The following is a 21,108-nucleotide window of genomic DNA, read 5'->3' on the forward strand; positions in this document are numbered from 1 at the left end:
CAATAAATAAACCATTAAAATAAATAAAAGTTGGGAAGTGGAGACAGGTGAACCAGGGACAAAAGGAGTAGGCTTTGCCAGTGGAGGGACACATAGAGCCTTCGTTGAGACAGACTGGCAGTCCTGTGGATGCACCACCAGGAGACCTCAGGAACCTCCCACCCCACACATCAGCCTGTATTCTCAGGCTCACAAGTGCTGTTTCCTTGGCTGGAATTAGTCCACATGACTCAGCCCAAGGCCAGGAGGGATAAGGAGGCCAGGCTACTGTTCACCTTACAGGGAGGAGATCAGAGACTAGCGACCACCAACCGCCAGCCATACCCACCACAGGCTGTACACCTGGAAGGAAAGAAGCTGAGGAAAGGGGAGATGTGGGCCAGGGAAGGGGCTGGTGGGATCAGCTGATGGGGAGAGCAAGTACAATAGGGCCTCCTGCTGCCTGAGGAGGGCAGTAGGTTCTGTCAGGGCTCCCTGCTAGGCCTGTTGCAACAACAGGAGCCTTCTGTTCCCCTTTGTGTGCATCCTTTCCTGTCCCCCTGTACTGAGGGCAAAGGGCTTCTGTCTGAGGGAAGTGACTCCACAGTGGGCTGAAGGGCAGGATGGGCCTGCTTTGCTCTCTTCACCCTTCTGTTTGTCTCGAGTTTTCTACAGTGTGGATGAATTTCTGGAACAGTTGTGGAAAATAGATACTATGTGGTAGATGTGAGTTTTGAGGATCCTGCTCTGGGACCTCAGCGGCTACCCTGGTCCACCCATTGGTTCCCATATCCTGGTTCACATGGGGAAGGCCACTCCTGCAGGATCGGAGGAGGGACCGCAGCCTATTTAAGGACCCCGCCTGTGGTCACGCAGCATACTGGTGGCAGTCAGCCTCCAGTCTGGACCTCCAACCTGATCCCATTCTTGCTTTTCCATCTTAACCCTGGCCTATACAGCGGTTACCTGGAGTGGCCATGCTAGATACATTTGAGACTCACCCCGAGTAAATTCCTTAAGCCACTAATGAGCTAAAAACATGAAGTCTGTGGCCTGCTTACAACCCATGAAAGCCACATGTAAATCCAGGATGCTGGGTGGGAGCCCAAGTCTTGGGGCCCAGCTGTGTCAGAGGGGTGGAAACAGGATGTGAGAGAGAGAGGGGGCTGTGAGAAGCAAGGTGGCTGCCAGCAGAGGTGGCCACCTGGCACTGTGTGTGCCAAACCATGGAAAAAGACCCCAGGTTGCGTGGGAGTCGTCATATCCTGCTGCCCACAGGCCTCCCTAGCCCTGCCTGGCTCCTGGCCAGGGCTGAGTCTGACTCCAGGACTGGGGGTGGCTAGTGAGAGAAGGACAGGATGTAGCCATTTGGAGAGAGAGGGATTAAACATTAACCAGGGTTTTGGGCTTCCCAGGGAGGCCTGGTACTCAAGGGCCAACTTGAAATTGAAGGAGTAACAGGGAAAGGCAGTGTGAAGCTGTCCATCTAGCCAGTGGATGGAGGGACTGTGGTGGCCAGGCCTAAGCCCGGATGAGAAAGCAGAACTACCAAGGCCCACTCCCTGATGTCAGGGAGACCCAGTAGGTGGACACAAAGCAAGGCTTGTTAGGGGCAGAGGGGTGTCCGTGCTCTGGGAAGACCAGCAACAGGACTTTGATTCAGTTTGGGCATCTGAGGCTTCTGGGAGGAAGTGAGGCTTAAGGGAAGGCTTGGAGGTCGGGCAGGTGTGTGTGTGTGTGTGTGTGTGTGTATGTGTGTGTGTGTGTGTGCGTGTGCACGCACATGTGTGTAAAAGTGCCCAGGTAGGGTCAGCCAGCACAGGCTGCTGAGGGGACATGGGGCCTGCAGTGTGTGGGTCTGTGTCATAGGGCTGTCTGCTGGCAAGAGTCCACCTCTTTGGCTTGCTGAGGGCCTTTTGTGATGCCTTCCTCTTTGATAACTGCAGGTTCCTTCTAGCCTGGCCTCTCATATGGCACTCCTTGTCAGAGCACCCCTCCCCTACACCCCCTCAACAAGTCAGAGGCTCCCCTGACCCTGCATAGTAACACCTGGTGGAAGACTTACCCCTCCCTACCCAACCCCGCTAGGCTGAAGGGTTGCCCCTGGAGGCTTGGTGTGGGTCCCCAAGTTACCACCAGCCACCTGGTGGTCCAAGGCTTTCCATTTGGCTTGTCACCAGACTCTCTGCCTCATACTTCTCATACACAGAATGTAGAACTTTCTCTTTTATTCATGTATTCATTTTTGAAATGACGCTGTATGTATGCTATGACCTAATTTTGAAGCATCTTTTTTCTACTTTGTTTTAGATCAGTGAGCAGATATTCAACTTGTCATCTTCATTATTATTATTATTATTATTATTATTATTATTATCATTGTCATTATAGTGTGGGTGTACGTGCATGCACAGGCAGTGCATGTGGAGGTCAGAGGGCAACTTTGTAGAGTTGGTTTTCTCCTTCCACCATGTGGGTTCCAGGGACTAAACTCAGGTTGTCAGCCTTGGTGGTAAGCTCCTTCACCTGCTGAACCAGCTCACCTTGCCTCATTTTCTTAAACAGAGCCTTAGTAGAACTGTAAAAATCGTTTTCCATTTCCCCCAATGCCGGCAATGCTGCATTGGAGATCTTCATACAAATTTCTGTCTTTCCAGTGTTGGTACCAAGAGGAGGGGCTGTAGGGCTGACATTTGGACAGGACTCACCAAATTGCCTTCTGGAAGAAAGTCTCACTCTTGCTTGGAGGACCTAGACTCTTTGCTGCCCTTTCCAGTTCCTGGGTGCTTGCCAGCCAAGTGGGAGAATCACTCATCATATTTAGTAGGTAAACTGAGAACTTTGAGTGTTTACTAGATGCTCCCAGGAACGTAGTTTGATTTTTCACTCTTTTTTAGGAACACTTCATATCTCTACTTACCTAATTTATAGTCCTTTTTCTCGTTCTCTGTTTTATTTCCTTTATAATCCTCGCCCCACAAACCTCACAGGTGCATTTTCTAATGCTTTTCCCCAGAGGGTGGAGCTATTCCGAGAGCCCACAATTAGGAGGTGGGACCTAGCTGGCAGAAATATGGGCAGGGCTTTGAAGGTTACTGCCCTGCTCCTAATTTCAGCGAGGCTCTTTGCTTCTGGGTCAGCTGTGATAGAAGGAGGAGTCTCTACCACACACTCCTGTCACCATGTGATGTAAGAGGTGTCCGCTATGTGCTGGGCACTGTCCAAAAGTGCTGGAAACCTTAACTGAACAATAATGAAATTCTTGCTCTCCCAATTACATTGAATGTATGTATGTATAGAAAGATGAATGAGAACCTTTATTTTTTTAATTTCATTTATTTTCTTTTAATTTTATGTGTATGAGTATTACCTGGATGTATGTAAGTGCACCTGTGTCATGTACTGGCCTCAGATTCACAGAGATCTGCCTGCCTCTGCTTCCCAAGTGTTAGGATTAAAGGTATGCACCACTAGAGTTGGTGTATCACATTTTCTTTATCCATCACATCCTTTGAGTTAAAACTCTTATTCTGTAATTAGTTTTTCAAGTATTTTTATCATGTCTATCACTTGTTTCTACTCTTGTTTATAATAAATTTGATCATACAGAAACTTGTTATATAAATTCAAATATATCAGTTCTTTTCCATATAGAGTTGGAATTTTCTTTTATGACAAAGGCCTTCTTTCTCTACCTCAAAGTTATAAATTTATTCTGTTACATATTTCCCTAATACTTGCATAGCTTGTTCTTATTTCAAATTGTTTAATAATGCTGGATATGGCGGCCCATGCCTTTAATCCCAGTACTCAGGAGGCAGAGCAGGTGGATCTCTGTCAGTTCAAAGCCAGCCTGGTCTACACAGTGAGTTTCAGGCCAAGTGGGGCTACAGGGAGAATCTGACTCAAAACGATTAAAAAAAAAAAAACTCACAAAAACAAAAGCAAACAAACAAAAAACCAAATTGTTTAATTGCATGGAATATATTTTCATAAGGGACATGAGATATGGTTCAAAAGTATTTTTAGGTGGCTAGCCAAGGCTGGGGGTATAGTTTAGTGGTAGAGTGCTTAGTTAGTAGTGTAAGGCCCTGGGTTTGATCCTCAGCATCAAAAAGAAGAGAAACTATATTATTGGTACATAATGAAGGGTCCAACCTTTGCTCTGCAAACTTGAAAGGCCATCTCTCCTGTAACTATAATTGGTTTCCTTGATTCATTTGTCTGTTTCCATGCTAGAGCCACACTTTTAGAATGACTAGGCCTTTATCACTTAGTTTTATATCAAGTAGGGCACTTTCCTCCCCTCTTTGTTCTTAACTTTCAAAAAAGTATTTACTATTGAGTTCCAGGTCATCCTGGTCTACAGAGTGAGTTCCAGGCCAGCTGGAGCTACAGGTATACCCTGTCTCAAAAAGACCAAAAAAAAGAAAAAAATTTTTTACTATCTTTAGAGAATAAGAGACTGTGAAGTTCTCAGCCCTAAATAGGCTAAATAGGGTATTTATATCACATTTCTCCCCCAAAGGCTCAAGGATTGTTACAGAAGATGGGGCAGAAAGATTGTAAGAGCCAGAAATTGTGGATGACTGCTATGAAACAGTGCTTTCCAGACACAACAGGGCAGGTGCACAAATGAACTCACGGTGGTATGATAGAATGCACAAGACCTGTGCAAACTCAAAATCCATAGCACAGAGGAGAGAAGTGGGCAAGAAGTCCCACCATTAGCTGAAGAGTTACTGGCAATTGATAGTTTTTGGGAGATGGAGACTCAATTTTCTTTAAGGGTATGATCCTCAGTAGGTTGACCACTCTCCAGGGGATAGCCCCACACCCAAGAGAATTTTGGCAACACAAATTGGACTTGATAGTCTTTAAAAAAGAGGACATGAAGTTGGGTGGGTAAGGAGGTAGAAGGGGAAGATAGAATGCAGTGGTATAAAAGGAGGCAGAGGAATAAAGGACTCGGAAGGGTTAAACGAGGTGGGGAATAGGATGGTAGGGAAGAGGAAGGATTACAGGGAGGGATAAATAACATTAAAGACCTTTTAAAAAAAGTCTTATGGGAGCTGGGCATGGTGATGCACGCCTTTGATTCTAGCACTTGGGAGACAGAGGCAAGCAGATCTCTGTGAGTTCAAGGCCAGCCTGGTCTACATAGCAAGTTCCAGGCCAGCTGGGGCTATAGGGAGACCCTGTCTCAAAAATACCACCCCTCAATAAATAAAATTTTTAAAAAGTCATATGGAAATCTACCACTATGGAAGCTTCTTAAAGTATATAGATATACAATGTAAGAAAGTTTAAATGGAGTTACCCTATGACTAGGGGACAATGCCCCTAGTAGACACCACAGGCCAACAAATAAAAAGCTCAATGCCAGGAATGGATTTTCTCTTTTGAAGCTGTCGAACAGCTTAGGCCCTCAAACAATACTGGCCATTGCCCCTGCTTTTGGTTACTCACCAGAACTTGATGGTAAGACCCTATTGCTGAAGACACTACATCCATGAATCATAGAACAAACAAGGAGAAATCTTGTTGCTGGCACTAACTTCAGAGCCTCATCTCTACTGGCTAGCTTTCATAGTACTGGAAGGTGCTTATGCATGTTACCAGAAAAGTAATCATCAGCCATGCCCAGCTGTGGACCCTGTGAGCTACAATAACAATTGACCTGGCATAGTGGTACAAATGTTATGCTAGTAACCAACTGTTTTCTAATTGGATTCAAGGTCCACTTCACAAGATGGAGCCCATACCTAACACTGATATCAAGTCTAGGAACCTGTGGCTAGACAAGTGACAGACCATAAGGAGAAACTACTATTATAAACCAGTTCCTAATGATACCCATAGATTAATGCATCTCTCAACTTTCACTAGAGAAGCTTCTTCTTGAAGCAGATGGAAATTAACATAGAGACCCACAACTGGCCAACATGCAGAGAATAAGAGTCAGCAGAGTGCTTATTCCTGAATGGGACACCTATATCAAACCCAGGCCTCTCAAAGCTCGGGGATCTTTGCAAAAGAGGAGGCAGAAAGATTGGATGACTACGAAGACAGTATTTTCTGGACAGTTGAGCAGTTACTCATATGAACTCACAGCAGTTGTGACAGCATGCACAAGACCTACATAAGCTCAAGCCAGACAAAGGAAAGATGCTCCAACCCTAGCTGAGGAACTATTGGCAGCTGATAGCATCTGGGGAGGGAGGGTCTATTTTCTTTAAGGGTAGGGTGATCAGGCTCTAGGGGATGGACCTACGCTGAAGGGCATTTGGGAACATAAATTAGACTTAATGATATCAGGCAGAGGGTAGGAAAGGAGAGTTACAGATAGGGAGGACATCTGAATATGATCAAAAGACATTATATGAATTCTCAAAAATTCAATAAAAATAATTTTTAAAAAATTAAGGTGGGGCTGGGCGTGGTGGCACATGCCTTTAATCCCAGCACTTGGGAGGCAGAGGCAGGCAGATCTCTGTGAGTTCAAGGCCAGCCTGGTCTGCATAGTGAGTTCCAGGACAGCTGGGGCTACAGAGAGACCCTGTCTCAAAGAGACCAAAAAAATAAATAAATAAATAAAGGTGGGGCTGGAGAGATGGCTCAGCGGTTAAGAACACTGGCTGTTCGTGCAGGAGACTGGGGTTTGAATTCCAGCACCACCAACATGGTGGCAAACTCCACAGTCCCAGGGGATCCCACGCCCTCTTCTGTCCTCTGCAGGCACTGCACAACACAAATGCACTTACACATAAAATAAAAATAAATAAATAATTTTTTTCAAATTAAAATGTCTTTTCCGCTCTAACCAGTTGAGTACTCTGAATCCAAACTTGTCACACTGTAGAGTGAAGCCCTCCTTGAAGGAGAAGCAGGACAGGAGGCCCACAAGAATGACTATGCTCCATGGGGTGCTGGCCTTTCATGGGTTAGGAAAGAGATGCCGAGGAAAAGACAACCAGCATTTGGCGAAAAATACAACTGGCAAGAAAGTCTGAGAGACTCTTCTGACAAATATTGGAACTCACAAGAGAAGTCAGCAAGGTAAGCAAAATCAAGATCATACAGAAGTCTTTGCTTTTCCATAACCCCCCAATCAATGAGAAATGGTAATTTTAAAAAAGTTAGCTCTAAGGTACCAAGGCCAAGTCTTCATGAAGACAGCAATACAATTTGACTAGACTATAGGATAGAGCCTAAGACACAAAGAATCAAATCAGTTCCTGTCCAGCAATAGGAGCATTTGACCTTATAAAGAGGTAGGTGATAGGCTGGGGAGACAGGCCCATGGTAAAATACTTGCCACACAAGCATGAGGACTAGAGTTTGATCCCCAGAACCCACATTTAAAAAGTCAGGCACTGGGGAGGCAGAGGCAGGCAGATCCCTGAGAATTTGCTGGTCAGCTAGTCCAAGCTAATCAGTAAGTCCCAGGCCAATAAAAAACCTCGGATCAAAAACAACAGCAACAACAAAAACAACAACAATGCAGGGTTTTTAATTTCAGCACTCAGGAGGCAGATGCAGGTAGATCTCTGTGAGTTCGAGGCCAGACTGGTCTACAAGGCCAGCCTGGTCTACATAGTGAGTTACAGGTTACTCTGAGCTACATAGTGAGACACTCTTAAAAAACAAACAAGGTAGATAGCTCTTAAGGATCAAAACCAAAAACTGCCCTCTGTACACACACACACACACACACACACACACACACACACACACACACACAAATACTATATACATGCTATGGGGCTTAATCTATTAATGCATTACAACGCAGACAAAAGCACAAGTTTGTTGTTACTGTTTTTTGTTTTTTTCTTTGTGTGTGTGTGTGTGTGTGTGTGTGTGCTGGGTATGGAGCCCAGGGCTTAGCACATGCTAAGCCAGTGCCCTACCACTAAGCTACCTAGCCTTCAATCAAAAAATTTTTACATGCTATGGGGCTTAATCTATTAATGCATTACAACGCAGACAAAAGCACAAGTTTGTTGTTACTGTTTTTTGTTTTTTTCTTTGTGTGTGTGTGTGTGTGTGTGTGCTGGGTATGGAGCCCAGGGCTTAGCACATGCTAAGCCAGTGCCCTACCACTAAGCTATACCCCTAGGCTTCAAAAAAATTTTTTTAATGGACCCTGTGTCAGTCATGTTTCTGTTACTGTAATAAATGCCTGAGCTAATGAACTTTTAAAGACAATAGCTTTATTTTGGCTCATGGTTTTAGAGGTTACTGATTGTAATCAGTTGACCCCATTGTTTTGGGCCTGTGGTGTTACAGCATGGCAGGAGCCAATGGCAAACAAACCTGCCTGTGTCATGGCCAGGAAGTAAAAGAGGAAGAGGAAGAGGAAAGGGTTGGGGCTGGAGTCCCACAACCCTCTGGAAGGGCACCCATACAGACCTGAAGATTTCCCATTAGTCCTTACCTCCTAAGACTCCACTTTCAATAATACCACTCTGGGGAACAAGCCTTTGGCAGATACATGGATCTGCTGGGAACATCAAGATCTAAGCTGCAGCAGGCCTGACCACTGGTTGTGGTATTCATCTGAAAGCAAAAATGCGCAAAAATAGCAAACAAAAAATTTAAATAATATTTTTATTAATTCTTTGAGAATTTCATACAATATATTTTGATTATATTTATTCACCCCCACCTCCTTATCCTCCCAACATCCTTTTTTTTAGATTTTATTTATTTTTTATTTTTTTATTTTATGTGCATGCGTGTATTGCCTGCATGTAGGTAAGTGCACCCGTGTCATGCAATGCCCACGGAAGTCAGAAGAGGCGTCGGATCCCCTGAGATTGGAGTTTGGACAGTTGTTAGCTGCCATGTGGGTGCTGAGATTCAAACCCAGGTCTTCTGCAAGAACAACCAATGTTCCTTTTTTGAAAAATATTTTATTATTTTTATTTTATGTGTATGAGTGTATTGTCTGCATGTATGTGAGTGCACCCGTGTTATGCAATGCCGCGGAGGTCAGAAGAGGGCTTCGGATTCCCGTGGAACTGGAGTTAAGGATGGTTTGTAGCCGCCATGTGGGTGCTGGGAATCGAACCCAGGTCCTTTGCAAGAGTAGTCAGTGCTCTTAACGGCTGAGCCATCTCTCCAGACCCCCAACTTCCTTAATTTTTAAAAATATTTTATTATTTTTATTTTATGTGTATTTGTGTATTGCTTGCATATAGGTAAGTGCACCTATGTCATGCAATGCCTACGGAGAACAGTATTTAATTTTTAAAATTTTCTAGTGTTCTAGGAATCCTGGTTTCCTGTAATCTTGCTGAGTTTAATGTTGTCAGTTTGTGGCAAGCTTGTTTGCTCTGGGAGATGGCTGTGTGCACAGGGTAATAACAGCCTTCCTCACAGTCAGGTGTGGCCAGGTGACTATTTTGGACATTGGAATATAAGCAGACATGACAGGTTTCCTCCCTGGAAGCCCTTAACGGAAGGGTCTCCTTTTCCCTCTTCTCCCTTCTGGTAGTTGGAATGTTACTGTAACAGCAGGAGCGACATTAATGTGGCCTTTGAGGTGAACTTGGAAATGGGGGCCATATGCAGCTGTGCTAAGGATGGAAGGACCCAGATCCTGGGAGCTTTGAGATGGGCCTCAATGTCAGCCCTGAGCTCCAACATCCCACTTAACTCTCAGCTACTGTTCCATTGTCAAATGGAATATCTTGGTTGTGGTTTGAGTGCCCGCCCCCCAAAGTTCATGTGTTGGCACTTTAATACCTCAATGCAGCAGTGTTTGGGAGGTAGGACCTATTGGAGCTATGTGAGTCATGGGAGCCCTCATGAATGAATTAATGACCTTCTCGTGGAAATAGGTTAACTGTGTGGGAGTTCAGCCCCTTTTTTCACATACCCATTTGACTTGCTTTTCACCATGAGTTGAAGCAGCACAAAGCTCACGTGACTTTCCAGCCTCTCGAACCTATGAACCCAAATTAACCTCTTTCCTTTTTAAGTTACACAGCCTCAGGTATTCTGTTACAACAGAAAATGGGCAAAGACAGATTTCAGCAGAGGGTGTCAACCTCTCCACAAAGACCACCAAAAACACAGCTGTGGCTGAACAAACCAGGTTTATCTACAATGTGAGAGAACACAGCACAGGAAACCATGGTGCCTCAGTCAGGGTGTGGGAAAGAACTTGTCACAGGATCTGGGTTGTCCTTGTGACTTTTTGTAAAAATGTATTATCACTGAGTCTGAAGTGATGATTTACTGATTAAAAGCATATACTGCTCTTGGAGAGGACCCTAGTTCAGTTCCTAGCACCCATATCAGGCAGCACACAACCTGTGACTCCACCTTCAGGGAGATCCAACTCTTCTGGCCTTCCTGTCTCCCTGCCATGTGCACATATACACTCACATACGTACACACATTTTTAAAAAATTAATATTTGTGTGTGTGTGCACAAGTGTGTATGTGTGCCATGTTGTGCCTGTGGAGGTCAGAGGAAAATTTGGTGGAGCTAGTTCTCTCCTTCTACCTTTACATGGGTTCTGGAAATTGAACTCAGATCAGCAGGTGTCCGTGGAGAGTGCTTTTTACCCACTGAGCCATCTCATTGGCCCCCTTGTGACTTGCTTGGACAAGTTGTGATTTGTTTGAACAAGATGTGAAGAGCTAGACTCCAGCTCTGGATGAAAGAGTGCCAAAAATGTGGGCATTTTCACACGGCATCCTCAGAGCATTCCTACATTGAAGGGTGTGGGAAAGACAAGAGGGCAGAGGGACCTCAGAGCTGGGCTCAGGCAGAGTGACTGTTCTCCTGGAAGCTGGAGTCCAAGGAAACCACTTACTGCTACACCTGGATGCTAGAGGGAGCAGAGGCAAATGCCTCAGTCTCTCTCCTGTCTTTCCTACCTGTGCCCCATGGAGCCCTCAGAGGCAGAGGAGGGAATGTGAGAGACTCGAGGGCCCAGAGCAGGGACAAAAATGGGTGTGGGAAGCAGAGTCAAATGGATAGCCAGCACAGTCATTGTTTCCCCAGAGCCTGGGGAGGTGCCTGAGCCATAAAGCTGTCTGGGAAATCTGTGCTGATTGATGCTCATGGCAGCCCCTGTCCTAGGTCCATGGGTGCGCTCTCAGGGAGACTTTGGGTGAGTGAAAGAGAAGTTTACTGCAGAGACCAGAAAGGAATAGGCCGCAGAACAGAGTGGGCATCCCCCTTCTCAAGGCCTGACCTCCACACATTCATGACCCTCACAGATATTGCTGTCCTTGATGTGACTAAGCTTCCCAGGGTATTGTGGGAAACACAATCCAGGTTGCCTGCTCTGCTGGGCCTACCCAGGCAGAATCTGTCTCCCTGTGTCTCCAGCACCCTGACCCGCCAGGTGTCTTTGTGTGTATGTGTGAGGCAGTGGACACTGAGGAAATTCTCTCAGGAACAGGTGATGATGGGCTGGGACAGATTTCTTCTCCATTCTAGGCCTTTCAGGGCTTGAACACAGTTGTGGCCTCTCATCCTGAAAAACAAACCTCTCTTAGCAAGAAGAGTCAGAATTAGAAGGAAGGCTTGGCTAGGCCAGTGGGGAACTGGCTATCTGTGGACTCTCCTCCATGAGGCCCTCTTCTCGTCTCTCTCATTACCTTCTCTTGCCCCACAGGATTCTGGGAGTGGTACAAAGGCCAGGAGACTGAGGAACTAAGAGAAGGAGGGTCCTGAAGGAAGATGTACCCTCAGCTATGAGGAGCTACATGGGGCAGAAGCAGCTCCATGCCTGGGCAGCATGGTAGGCTTGGGGTCTCCACAGAGATGGGGGGGCTGCTCCTGTCACTGGAGGCCAGCCTATTTTCTTGAACTCATGTGTCTGTTGTCCTTTAATTATTTAAATCATTTCCCCACGGACAGCCCTTAGAGGTTTCCAAAATGTCTTCACGGACAGCAGCTCATTGGATTCCCACAGCAGTGTGGTGAGGCAGTGCTGCTTCCCCAGTGAGGCTGAGGGGACATGACTCACCAGAAGGATGGCCCAGGCTTGATGGCTGGGAAGGGGAAGGCGTCTGCGTGGGCCCTGTTGTTGGTACATGAGCCGTTTCTAGTTCCCTCATTTGACTGGGGCTGTGGGGCCTCTTACAGGGGTTAACATGAGGAGTCACCCCTGGTCCTCTACTGGATAGGGGTGTGCTGAGTCCTGACTGGCCTCACTTCAGGGCCTCCAGGGCGTCTGGACACTACTTTCAGGTGTCCTCAGGGCTACCCCCTTGCATCCTTTCCTCCTGTGGCCCATCAACCAGTAAAGCCCGTGTTTCCTGTGCTTCTTCCCTTGCCTCTGGCCCCCAGGGCTCACCCAGTCCAAGCCTGTCTCCTCAGTGACCAATTCCACCAGCCCCACTGGAACTAAGGCTATTGACTGTCCACAGTGCCAGCAGCCCTCAGGGAGGATGCTGATTGACCCCAGGGAGGAGCCAGGAACAGGTGTGCACAGTAGAGAGGTTGGGGTGGAGGGGAGCAGCCTGATCTAGACATATCTTCTGTCCCACCAGCCTCTTGTTCAGGCCTCACTGGCCATGAGTTATTTTCCTCTATAGGCCTCAGGTTTCTCCCATGAAGGCCTGAAAACAGTCCCAGACTAAGGTCACTGGGGAGAGGTGAAGGTGGGTGATGATGGCTGTGTGTGTCTCCTGTCCCAGGGGATCAAGCCCCTGAGGGCTTCACAGTGCTGGAGGCCAGGCTCACAAGAAACAGTTACTGGGCTCCTCAGGGCAAGCAGGGAGACTTTCTGGAGTAGGTGACTTTGGTGCTGGGTTCCTGCATGGGAGCTTGGGGACTTCTGAGTCTATGGGGGCTCTTCAGAGAGAGGGGCTTCTCTGAGCAAAAGGGGAAACCAGGGAGCAGCATGGTAGGCGGCAACTGGCTTTGTCACAGAACTGAACCAGAAAAAAGGAGGATGCCATGGAGGTTTTGACTGACCTACAGAGGGGTTCAGGGTCCCTTCAGAGGCACAAGTGAGCTGCCACAGGGCCAGATTCCTCCTTAGAAAAACAATTTTGACTGCAGTGTAGAAGGTGGATGGGGTGGGGAGGCAGGTGTCTAACACCTGGGGTAGGTAACCATTATTATAGTATGGTTAGAGCTGAAAGTAGCAGTACTGACCTGTAATCCCAGTACTTGGGAGGCTAAGGCAGGAGGACAGAGAGTTTTGAGGCTAGTCTGGGCTATACAGTGAAATGCTGTTAAAAAAAAAAAAAGCCTGGTTAGAAGATGACAGGGGCTGGTTAATTCTGAAACCAACTAGTTGGTTTGGAAAACCTCTCTGCCTCAACCTCACATTAGCCTCAAAACAATTTGTCCTGTCAGTTGGAGGCACCCACATGGCTTTTGCGAGTGTCTAATCTCTGATCTCTCACACCATAGAATTATACCCTGCTGCTTTCCTGGGTTAAACAGCTTTGCTCAAGCTGGGATGTAGCTCAGATGGTAGAGTGTTCATCTAGCATGCACAAAGTACTGGGGTTGATCCCAGAACTACACAAGACTAGATGCGCCTGTAACACCAGCTCTTGGGAGGTGAAGGTAGGAAGATCAAAGTTCACGATCATCCTTGTGCTCTGTAGGGAGTCAGAAGGCAGCCTGGCAGCCTTGGATACATGAGACCCTGTCTCAAAAAACCAAAACCAAAATCAGATAACCAGCCAACCAAACAAACAAAAACTCCACAAACCCCCAAACAAAACCAAAGCATTGCTCTTTGTTCACCAACTTTGTGCCCTCGCAGTCAGATGGATGAGCTGGGGAGATGCTCAGGAGGAAAGGCTCTTGCCTCACAAGATGGCGACCTGGGTGCCATCACCAGAACCCATTAAAGGTAGAAGACAGAAGGAGAGACTCAATTCCACAAAGTTGTTCTTTGACCTCCACACATGCTGTGGCATGCCCCCACCCCATCTCTCTCTCTCTCTCTCTCTCTCTCTCTCTCACACACACACACACATGACATGCACACACATACATACACATACTCATACACAGACATACACATACATATATGCACACACATACACACAATATATACATACACACATATGCACATGCACACACATACACAATAAACACATGCTATGCATACATAATACACACATGCACACACATACATACATATATGCATCCACATCCACATATACATATACACATGTACAGATACATGTGCACATACATACACATATATGCACACCTACACACATATAGGCATACACACATACATGCATACACTCAGAGATTTCTTTGCAAAGAGTAACACAGGTGGGTGGGAAGAGATTCTCAGCCCCCAGAGGGTAGAATCTGGTCACATGTGAGGTCACGTGCCTTGTGGAGTCTGAGGCCTGAGCAGAATGATCTGGCAGGTGAAGTGTGCACAAAAGCATGTGGGAAAGCCACCCAAACTCTTGCTGTCTTGACTAGAAGAAACTGTGGAGTTCATGTCAGTCATCCCACTGCTTCAAGGAGGCTTCAGTTCCCAGAGGAGAAAAGACTGGCGAGGGGTCGGTGTCTTCTGCATTCTGACCTTGGTCCCTCATCTTGCAGTTTCCTTTCTTCTTCTGCCCCAAAGGACAAATGCCTACTGCTGAGGGTAACCCTGCCTGGGTTAAGCCAGGATACCTAAGTCCTTCCTCAGCCCTGGGACCCAGGGAGCTGGCCCTAAGAGCCAACTCTGGTCTTAAGGAGGAGGTTGGGCAGAGGGAACTCAGCAGGGCTCAGCTAGACTGCATGGAAGGTTCTGCAGCCAAGGTGATTTCATGGTGCAAGGAATACCAAGAGCTGAGGTACAGAATTTGGGGTACAGAGTGGATGATGGGTGTGATGAGTTCTTTGAGCCAGGATCATGGGAGGGGATCTGGTCAGTACCACCTTGGGGTTCTGACTGGCTGGGTATCAGGGTCTCAATCTTCATGTCCACAAGGGGAGGCTGACTTGTCAGATCACCTACTGAGACAGGGCCAAGGTGTATAAGGACTGGACCCCTACTTCAGCAGCTGCTCAGTCCTCTGTCTCCTCCTTTTGCTGAGGCCTGGGGCTCCTGAGGGTAGGAGCATCTTGAGGAGGGCCAGGGATTGAGAGAGGGATTGGGAAGGAGGGACTGGGTGGGAAGGAGGGGAGAGAAGAAAGTCAGAGTGAGGGAGGAAGTAGGGCACCTCCTCCTGTCCTTCCCTGGGCCATCCTACCTGGCTTGAATGAAGGCAGCACTCTCCCTTGCAAGTCACTGTTCCCTGTCCCTGAACCACTGCATTAGCTCCTGACCTCACTCCATGACCATATCTACTCCCCATCCAATCACTTCTCATAGTCAAATGCCACTCTGATGGTTCTGCCACGACTGGAATCTTCCAAGAATTCCCATTGGCCTTTCAATGGGATCAGATCCTCACTGGAAATATGGGGCCAACCCACTGTCCTGCCAGCAAGCTGTTCCCCCCACCCCTCTGTCCTTGCCTTCTGCCTCTTGCACTGTTCTTGCCTTCCTCCCCATGACTGGCCCTTTGTCATCCCCCAAGTTACAACTGAAGGCCATGTCCTGTCCAGAGGAGCTTTGAGATGTTTGCAACTGAGTTGGGAAACAGCACCCCTGCCCCCAGGCAGCCAGAGAATCCAAGATGAAGATTTCAGGGGTCAGGGCTGAGAGAGGGGGGCCTGTGGGCAGAGTGGGAATCTGATGGGAAGGACCTAGACAGTGGAATGAGGGCCTGGATCCTGGGGGCAGGGTGGAAGGGGCACACAATTTGCATTCTGAGTTTGGCTCTACCATCTAACTTCAAGTGTTTGTGGGAGCTACAGTGCTTTTCAGTACCTCAGGTCCCTCTTATTTGGTATAACACTCTTTTGAAGGTTCTTTGGGGTTTGAATCTAATAATATCTGTAAAAGTCTTAGAACAAGGCAAGAACTGTGTCAAGCACAATTCAGCACACACAGAGGAAGTGTGTGTGTCCTGGGAAGTGGGAATGCAGGACACAGGTGGGTCCCTGCAGAGCCCGTCTATAAGCAGGACAGTCTAATGGTTAAAGGCCCAGCTCCAGTCAGTTCACCCATTGTGGACAGTCTGGGTGGCCTTGGTCCCTCCACCATGAATGCCTTTGAACCTTGGTTTCTGTCTCAGTCCATTTGCATTGCTATCACTGAATGTCTGAAGTTGGAAACTGATGCTGTAACAGACTACCTGATGATGCACAATTCCTAAAGAAGAGGGATTTATTTCCTACAGTTCTGGAGACTTGAAGTTCAAGAAGTCTGAGGGTTGGCATCTGTGGAAGCTTTCTTACTGTGGAGGGGGTTGAGCTTACTCCCACAATACAAGCAACTGCCACCATTGCCGCTACTGCTAGCCCTACCACCACCACCACCACCACCACCACCAGTCTCCATGTCTTCACAGGAGTATGGGAGGGATGAGCCTGGTGTCTGATGCTGTACAGGTGTCACTGGTGGTAAGGCAGGTAGGAGAAGTCTTTGACTCCCCAGGGCCTCAATGTCCCTTTGTCTCCTGCCTCAGTGCATCCAGATCTGGTCATGGAGAAACCCCGATGTGAGTCTTCTGGTTACCCTGGAACCCTAATGTGTGGTCAAGTTCTTGAGAATTAACTGCATATGAAGCTATTACCACTGGCAACTGCTCTTCCCTCCTTGGTTCCCTGGGCCTAAGGCACAGGTGCCTCTGGCTAGCATGGGAATGGAGTTGGTTCATTGCTGGTGTCGCCCAGGCTTGGGGGCTCTGGGTGTGCTGGGAATGGATGCCCAAGGAGGGAGGTATCCTCTGGACACACCCAGATGTTCGGTTGGGAGCATAGGAAAAACCCCAGTCTTTTGATGGACATGCCTATAGAGCAGGCCTGGGCCAAGATGTGGGCCTGCCCTTGACAAAGGGACACTCATCATTATCCATGGTGGCTTCCTTACTTCCCTGGGCCTCATACTCCTATCTTTATGCAACGAGAGCAATGGAAAGAGCCAGACCCTGAGAAGCACAAGGCACACAAAGCTGGAAAGGGCTGAGAGGGTGCCCTTTGGGGTAAGTTGTTCCTACTCTGGCATCTCTTACTGCATTATGACTTACAAGGTGTTTGGGGACGGTCTGTGCCTTACCTAATAGCTTTCCTAAGCCAACTCAGTTTTTACAAACCTAGTATTTATTTTTAAAGGAAAAGGTAATCATTACTGTAGTGGATAACTAGTGTCACTTGCCACAACTACATGATCTCGAAGGTAAACATTACAGAGACGATGAGGTCAGTTCCCTGTGGGCATCAGTAGGGCTTTATTGATGGATCCCTGGCCCCCAAAGTGTGACCTGGCACACAAGTACTCAGGATTCACTTCCCACTACTGAACACACTCCTGAGCCAATGACTAAAAGGGGATGAGGGACTGGCATGGGTGTTGGGGAAGGTGCCTAGCCCCTGTGAAAAGGGAGAAAACCAAAGGTTTGAGAGGCACTGCAACCAGACAGCCACAGTGGAGACTTTCCTCTGAACAAATTCAGATGATTGAAAGGGATTTGAAAAAGGGCGGAACTTCCTCGCCTTGTTATTCAGAATTCTTCAGCACCTTATTCAGATGCTACTTTTGGGTGTCAGAGGACCACTTGAACACAAACAGGGGACCCAAAGCTCAGGTGACACATGGAAGGGCAGGATGTATCATGGGTCCTTCTCACTCACATTCCCCCTGAGGGACAGGTTCCTAGAGGAGGCCACCCTATGTCCAGGGGAGGTTCCTCAGTAGAGCTGCTCCCATACATGCATGTGACAGTTACCAGCCCCTCTACTACATGCCTGTCCACTTCTGACCAGCCTTTGGGGCTTCCTGTTTCAGCGACCCTAGCAGGAGCCTGGATGGTCACATGACCCTCTCCACCCCCTCCCCATAGTGCCTGACAGGCTATCATAGCAGCCAAGCCAGGCCTGGGGGTTCAGGTCCTGGCCTGGCAGGAGCCTGTGGGGGTAGCTGTAACACAGCATCCTGGTGGGAGGCCTGGCTCAGGAAAGCTGATGTCACCCCTGACTCACTCTTCAAGCAGGGCTGGCGGAGGCTGTCACTCAGCATTCTGGTCACTCTCACCTTTGTAACTCAGGCCTCAACCAAGCTACTTAGGTCTCCCTCCCTTTCTGGATCATCTGCTTGAGGCTGGAATTGAAGCATAGATTGTGGAAGGGAAATCTACTCCACTTGGGTGCTGGTAGACAAACCGGAATCCCAAAGACAGGAGCCAGTGACGTCTACGCAGTCATCCAAATAAATGGTTACAGAAAAGAATAACAGAGAAGCACCATTTGTTCCAGTTGAGTCTCACAGTTTTTAACTGAAGAAGAAAAAAGAGCTGAGCCCCAAACTCACTTGTTATGTCTGTTCTATAATAGCCAGGCCACGGAAACCCTCAAAACAAAAACCAGCAGCTCTGTGTGGTCCCTTACTTACTATCCAGTGATGAGGTACTGGCCTCCCGGGGGCGGGGGTTGCATGAAGCTGGCTGGGACCCTCTCATACTGTCTCCAGTGTGTGTCCAGAGTCCTGCCTCCTCTTGGCAGGCTCTCAGAGCTCAGTTCTAGAGAACAGGGTCCTGAGGAGGTAGCAAGGGGCAGCAGACATCCTGCAGATGACTCATCAGTGGCGGTACCCAAAGGTCAGAACAGGAGGTGGAGGTGGCTCGTGGGCTCTTTTATCCCAGCCTTGGGCTTTCACCCAGGTACTGGGGGTGGGGTTTTCCCCTGATTTGAGAATCAAGCAGAAGGTGAAGGTGAGCCCCTCCTTTGTGGTTAAGTCAGGTCTTCCCAAATTGATCTGTGATTCAGAGGTGAAAAGGAGACAGCTCTAAGGAGAGTGACTTTGAAGGGGTGACACAGATGCTACACTAGCTCAAACCTGGGGACTGAGCCACCAAACAAACTTGAAGAAATACACTCTCTGGGGTCCAGCAGCTCAGCCTCCAGTGTTGGAGTCAGGGGTGTAGAGTCTCTCACACCACTGAGCTGATTTCATTCCTGCTGCAGGGACGCTAGCTGGCAGGGTCCCCCCTCTTCCCAAAGGCCCTAGAAGCCTATGGCTCTAGGCATGGCAGGTGACACTGGTCAGCAAGACTAGACCTGATGGTCCCCCTGCATGCTCTGTAATTTGTCCCTGGAATCAGCCATTAAGTTACTTGTGAGGCTGATGCCAAGGATAAAAGCCCCTATCAGCCCCTGGGATCTGTGGCCCAGACTCCCTGGCTCTGCTGCTGGCTCTGCTGCATCAGCCTCCAGACTAGCCTGGTGGGGAGGGACCAGCCTTGAGAGCAGGGGCCCAGGCTGTAGCAGTCTCATAGCCCTGGAACCAATAGGGATGAGCAGCTGGTCTATTATCTGCTCCCATCTTACAGATGAGGTCACTGAGGCACAAGCTGTGCATATGGCCCAGGAGTCCTTGAGGTTTTTCTTTCATTCTCTGGCACCAGCTCCTCCTCAAACAAAGAGCTGCACAGTATTATCCTCCAGCATAGACATACACTACACCATTGTGTTGCTGGGGGTCCACGTAGGTAGCTGCAGTCCTCCAAGACTGTAGGGACATGGGGTCTGCAGGATTGCTGAAGGCTCTTTCCAAAGGCACAGAGGAATGGCTCAGAGAAGGGTGGGTTCTGAAAACTTTCCCAACCTCCCTGAACGACTTTGCTTCAGATGAAGTTCAGCCACCTACCAACATTTCTTGCTCCCAGCTCGGGGGCCAGGCACCCCACGCACACCTGGCCTTACCACATCCGTCTGGCACTGGGGTGGGGGTGGGGACAGAACCGCAGTGAGTTACCCAGCTCTGCGTTCTTACCACCAAATGTTGTGGGACCAGGCCAAGAGGAAGGTGTACAGCCCTAAAGGTCTGGAAGGGGGCAGTGGAGGGGGCAGGTTTTGTCAGTGGCTCTCCCTCTTCCCCTTGAAATTCCCACCAGGCCAGGCCTGGAGAGCCCAGGCAGCGTCATCAGAGTTCCCCTTTAGCCCTGGCCTGTGACAGGGGGAACTGCTTCTCTTTGGGCCCCTGGGGGGTTTCCCTGAGCCCTGGGGGAAGAAACTTTGTCCCAGTCATAAGTGGAAACTCTCGTCACAAGCCCCTGCTCCCCTTCCCCCCAAGGCCCCCAGACCCTTTTCATCCCCTTTAGGCCACAAGCCTAAGGGACTTGGGTTCAGGGACTGTATTCTAGCCTGGCTGGCCACTTGCTGTAAAATCCTGACACGAGTAAATCTCAACCTAAGGCCTCTAAAATGAGAAAGGGGGCCCCCATCTTCTAGTGTAGAATCGTCCGTAGCAACAGGCGTGTCTGTTAAGTGTTGTACAAATTTCTAGGATTTAACCCCCTGGGAGAGAAAGCTGGCGACCCCAGGTACTCCAAGGCAATGTACATCTTAGAAAATGACATTCCTAGGCACTTAGGGCTCAGAGCCTGGCAAAGGGTGGGAAGCGCTCTTCCTGGTTGGGGTGCACAGGGGCCTCAAGATTCCGGCTGACACCTTCACTCAGCGGCTGGTCCCCAGTTCCCTCCCCCGGGTGCCCCTCCCCGAGCACCCCCCTCCCTGTCTGCTCCCGGGGCCCTCTGGGCCCCACGTGAAGTCGCGGAGGCGGACACCGGCGCCTTCCTGCTCTGCCCTTGTATGGTGACCCGAGGGGCCGGCCCACGAGTACTTAAGCCCGGGAGCCAGCCAGGATCGCCTAGAGAGGACTGCTCGGCTACAAGAACGCTGACCCCGGAGCCTGTAAAGGCAGAGCAGGGAGGGCGAACAGAGGACGAAGTGAAGGGACAGCGGGCGGAGGAGGCTGCACGATGCCGATCGCCACCGGCCTGGAGGCGGCCTGCGAGCTGGAGTGCGCGGTGCTGGGCGCCCTGCTGCGGGAGCCACGGGAGGCAGAGCGCTCGCTGCTGCTCGACTGCCGCCCGTTCCTGGCCTTCTGCCGGCGCCACGTGCGCACCGCGCGGCCGGTGCCCTGGAACGCACTGCTGCGCCGCCGTGCGCGGGGCCAGCCTGCCGCCGCCCTCGCCTGTCTGCTGCCCGACCGCGCGCTGCGGGCGCGCCTGGCCCGCGGGGAACTGGCCCGTGTCGTGGTGCTGGACGACCGCAGCGCGTCGGTAGCCGAGCTCCCG

General features: G+C 49.1%; 1 protein-coding gene and 1 pseudogene across 2 annotated transcripts in view; both read left to right on the top strand.

Moving 5' to 3' along the window:
* Positions 1 to 11,680, top strand: part of LOC103738349 — a 15,353-nt pseudogene extending 3,673 nt beyond the window's left edge. The window contains exon 2 of the transcript XR_607443.1: positions 11,622 to 11,680. The product of XR_607443.1 is annotated as a heme oxygenase 1 pseudogene (transcript). The remainder of the gene's footprint in view (positions 1 to 11,621) is intronic.
* A 9,031-nt stretch (positions 11,681 to 20,711) lies between these two features.
* Dusp2 (dual specificity phosphatase 2) overlaps positions 20,712 to 21,108 on the top strand; it is a 2,631-nt gene continuing 2,234 nt past the window's right edge. The window contains exon 1 of the mRNA XM_008838158.3: positions 20,712 to 21,108. This exon is cut by the window's right edge and continues 1 nt beyond it. Coding sequence (XP_008836380.1) covers positions 20,791 to 21,108 — 318 coding nt within the window. The 5' untranslated portion in view covers positions 20,712 to 20,790.

This window comes from Nannospalax galili, unplaced genomic scaffold (genome assembly GCF_000622305.1).
Source record: "Nannospalax galili isolate Female #2095 unplaced genomic scaffold, S.galili_v1.0 scaffold1311, whole genome shotgun sequence".
Lineage (NCBI taxonomy): Eukaryota > Metazoa > Chordata > Mammalia > Rodentia > Spalacidae > Nannospalax > Nannospalax galili.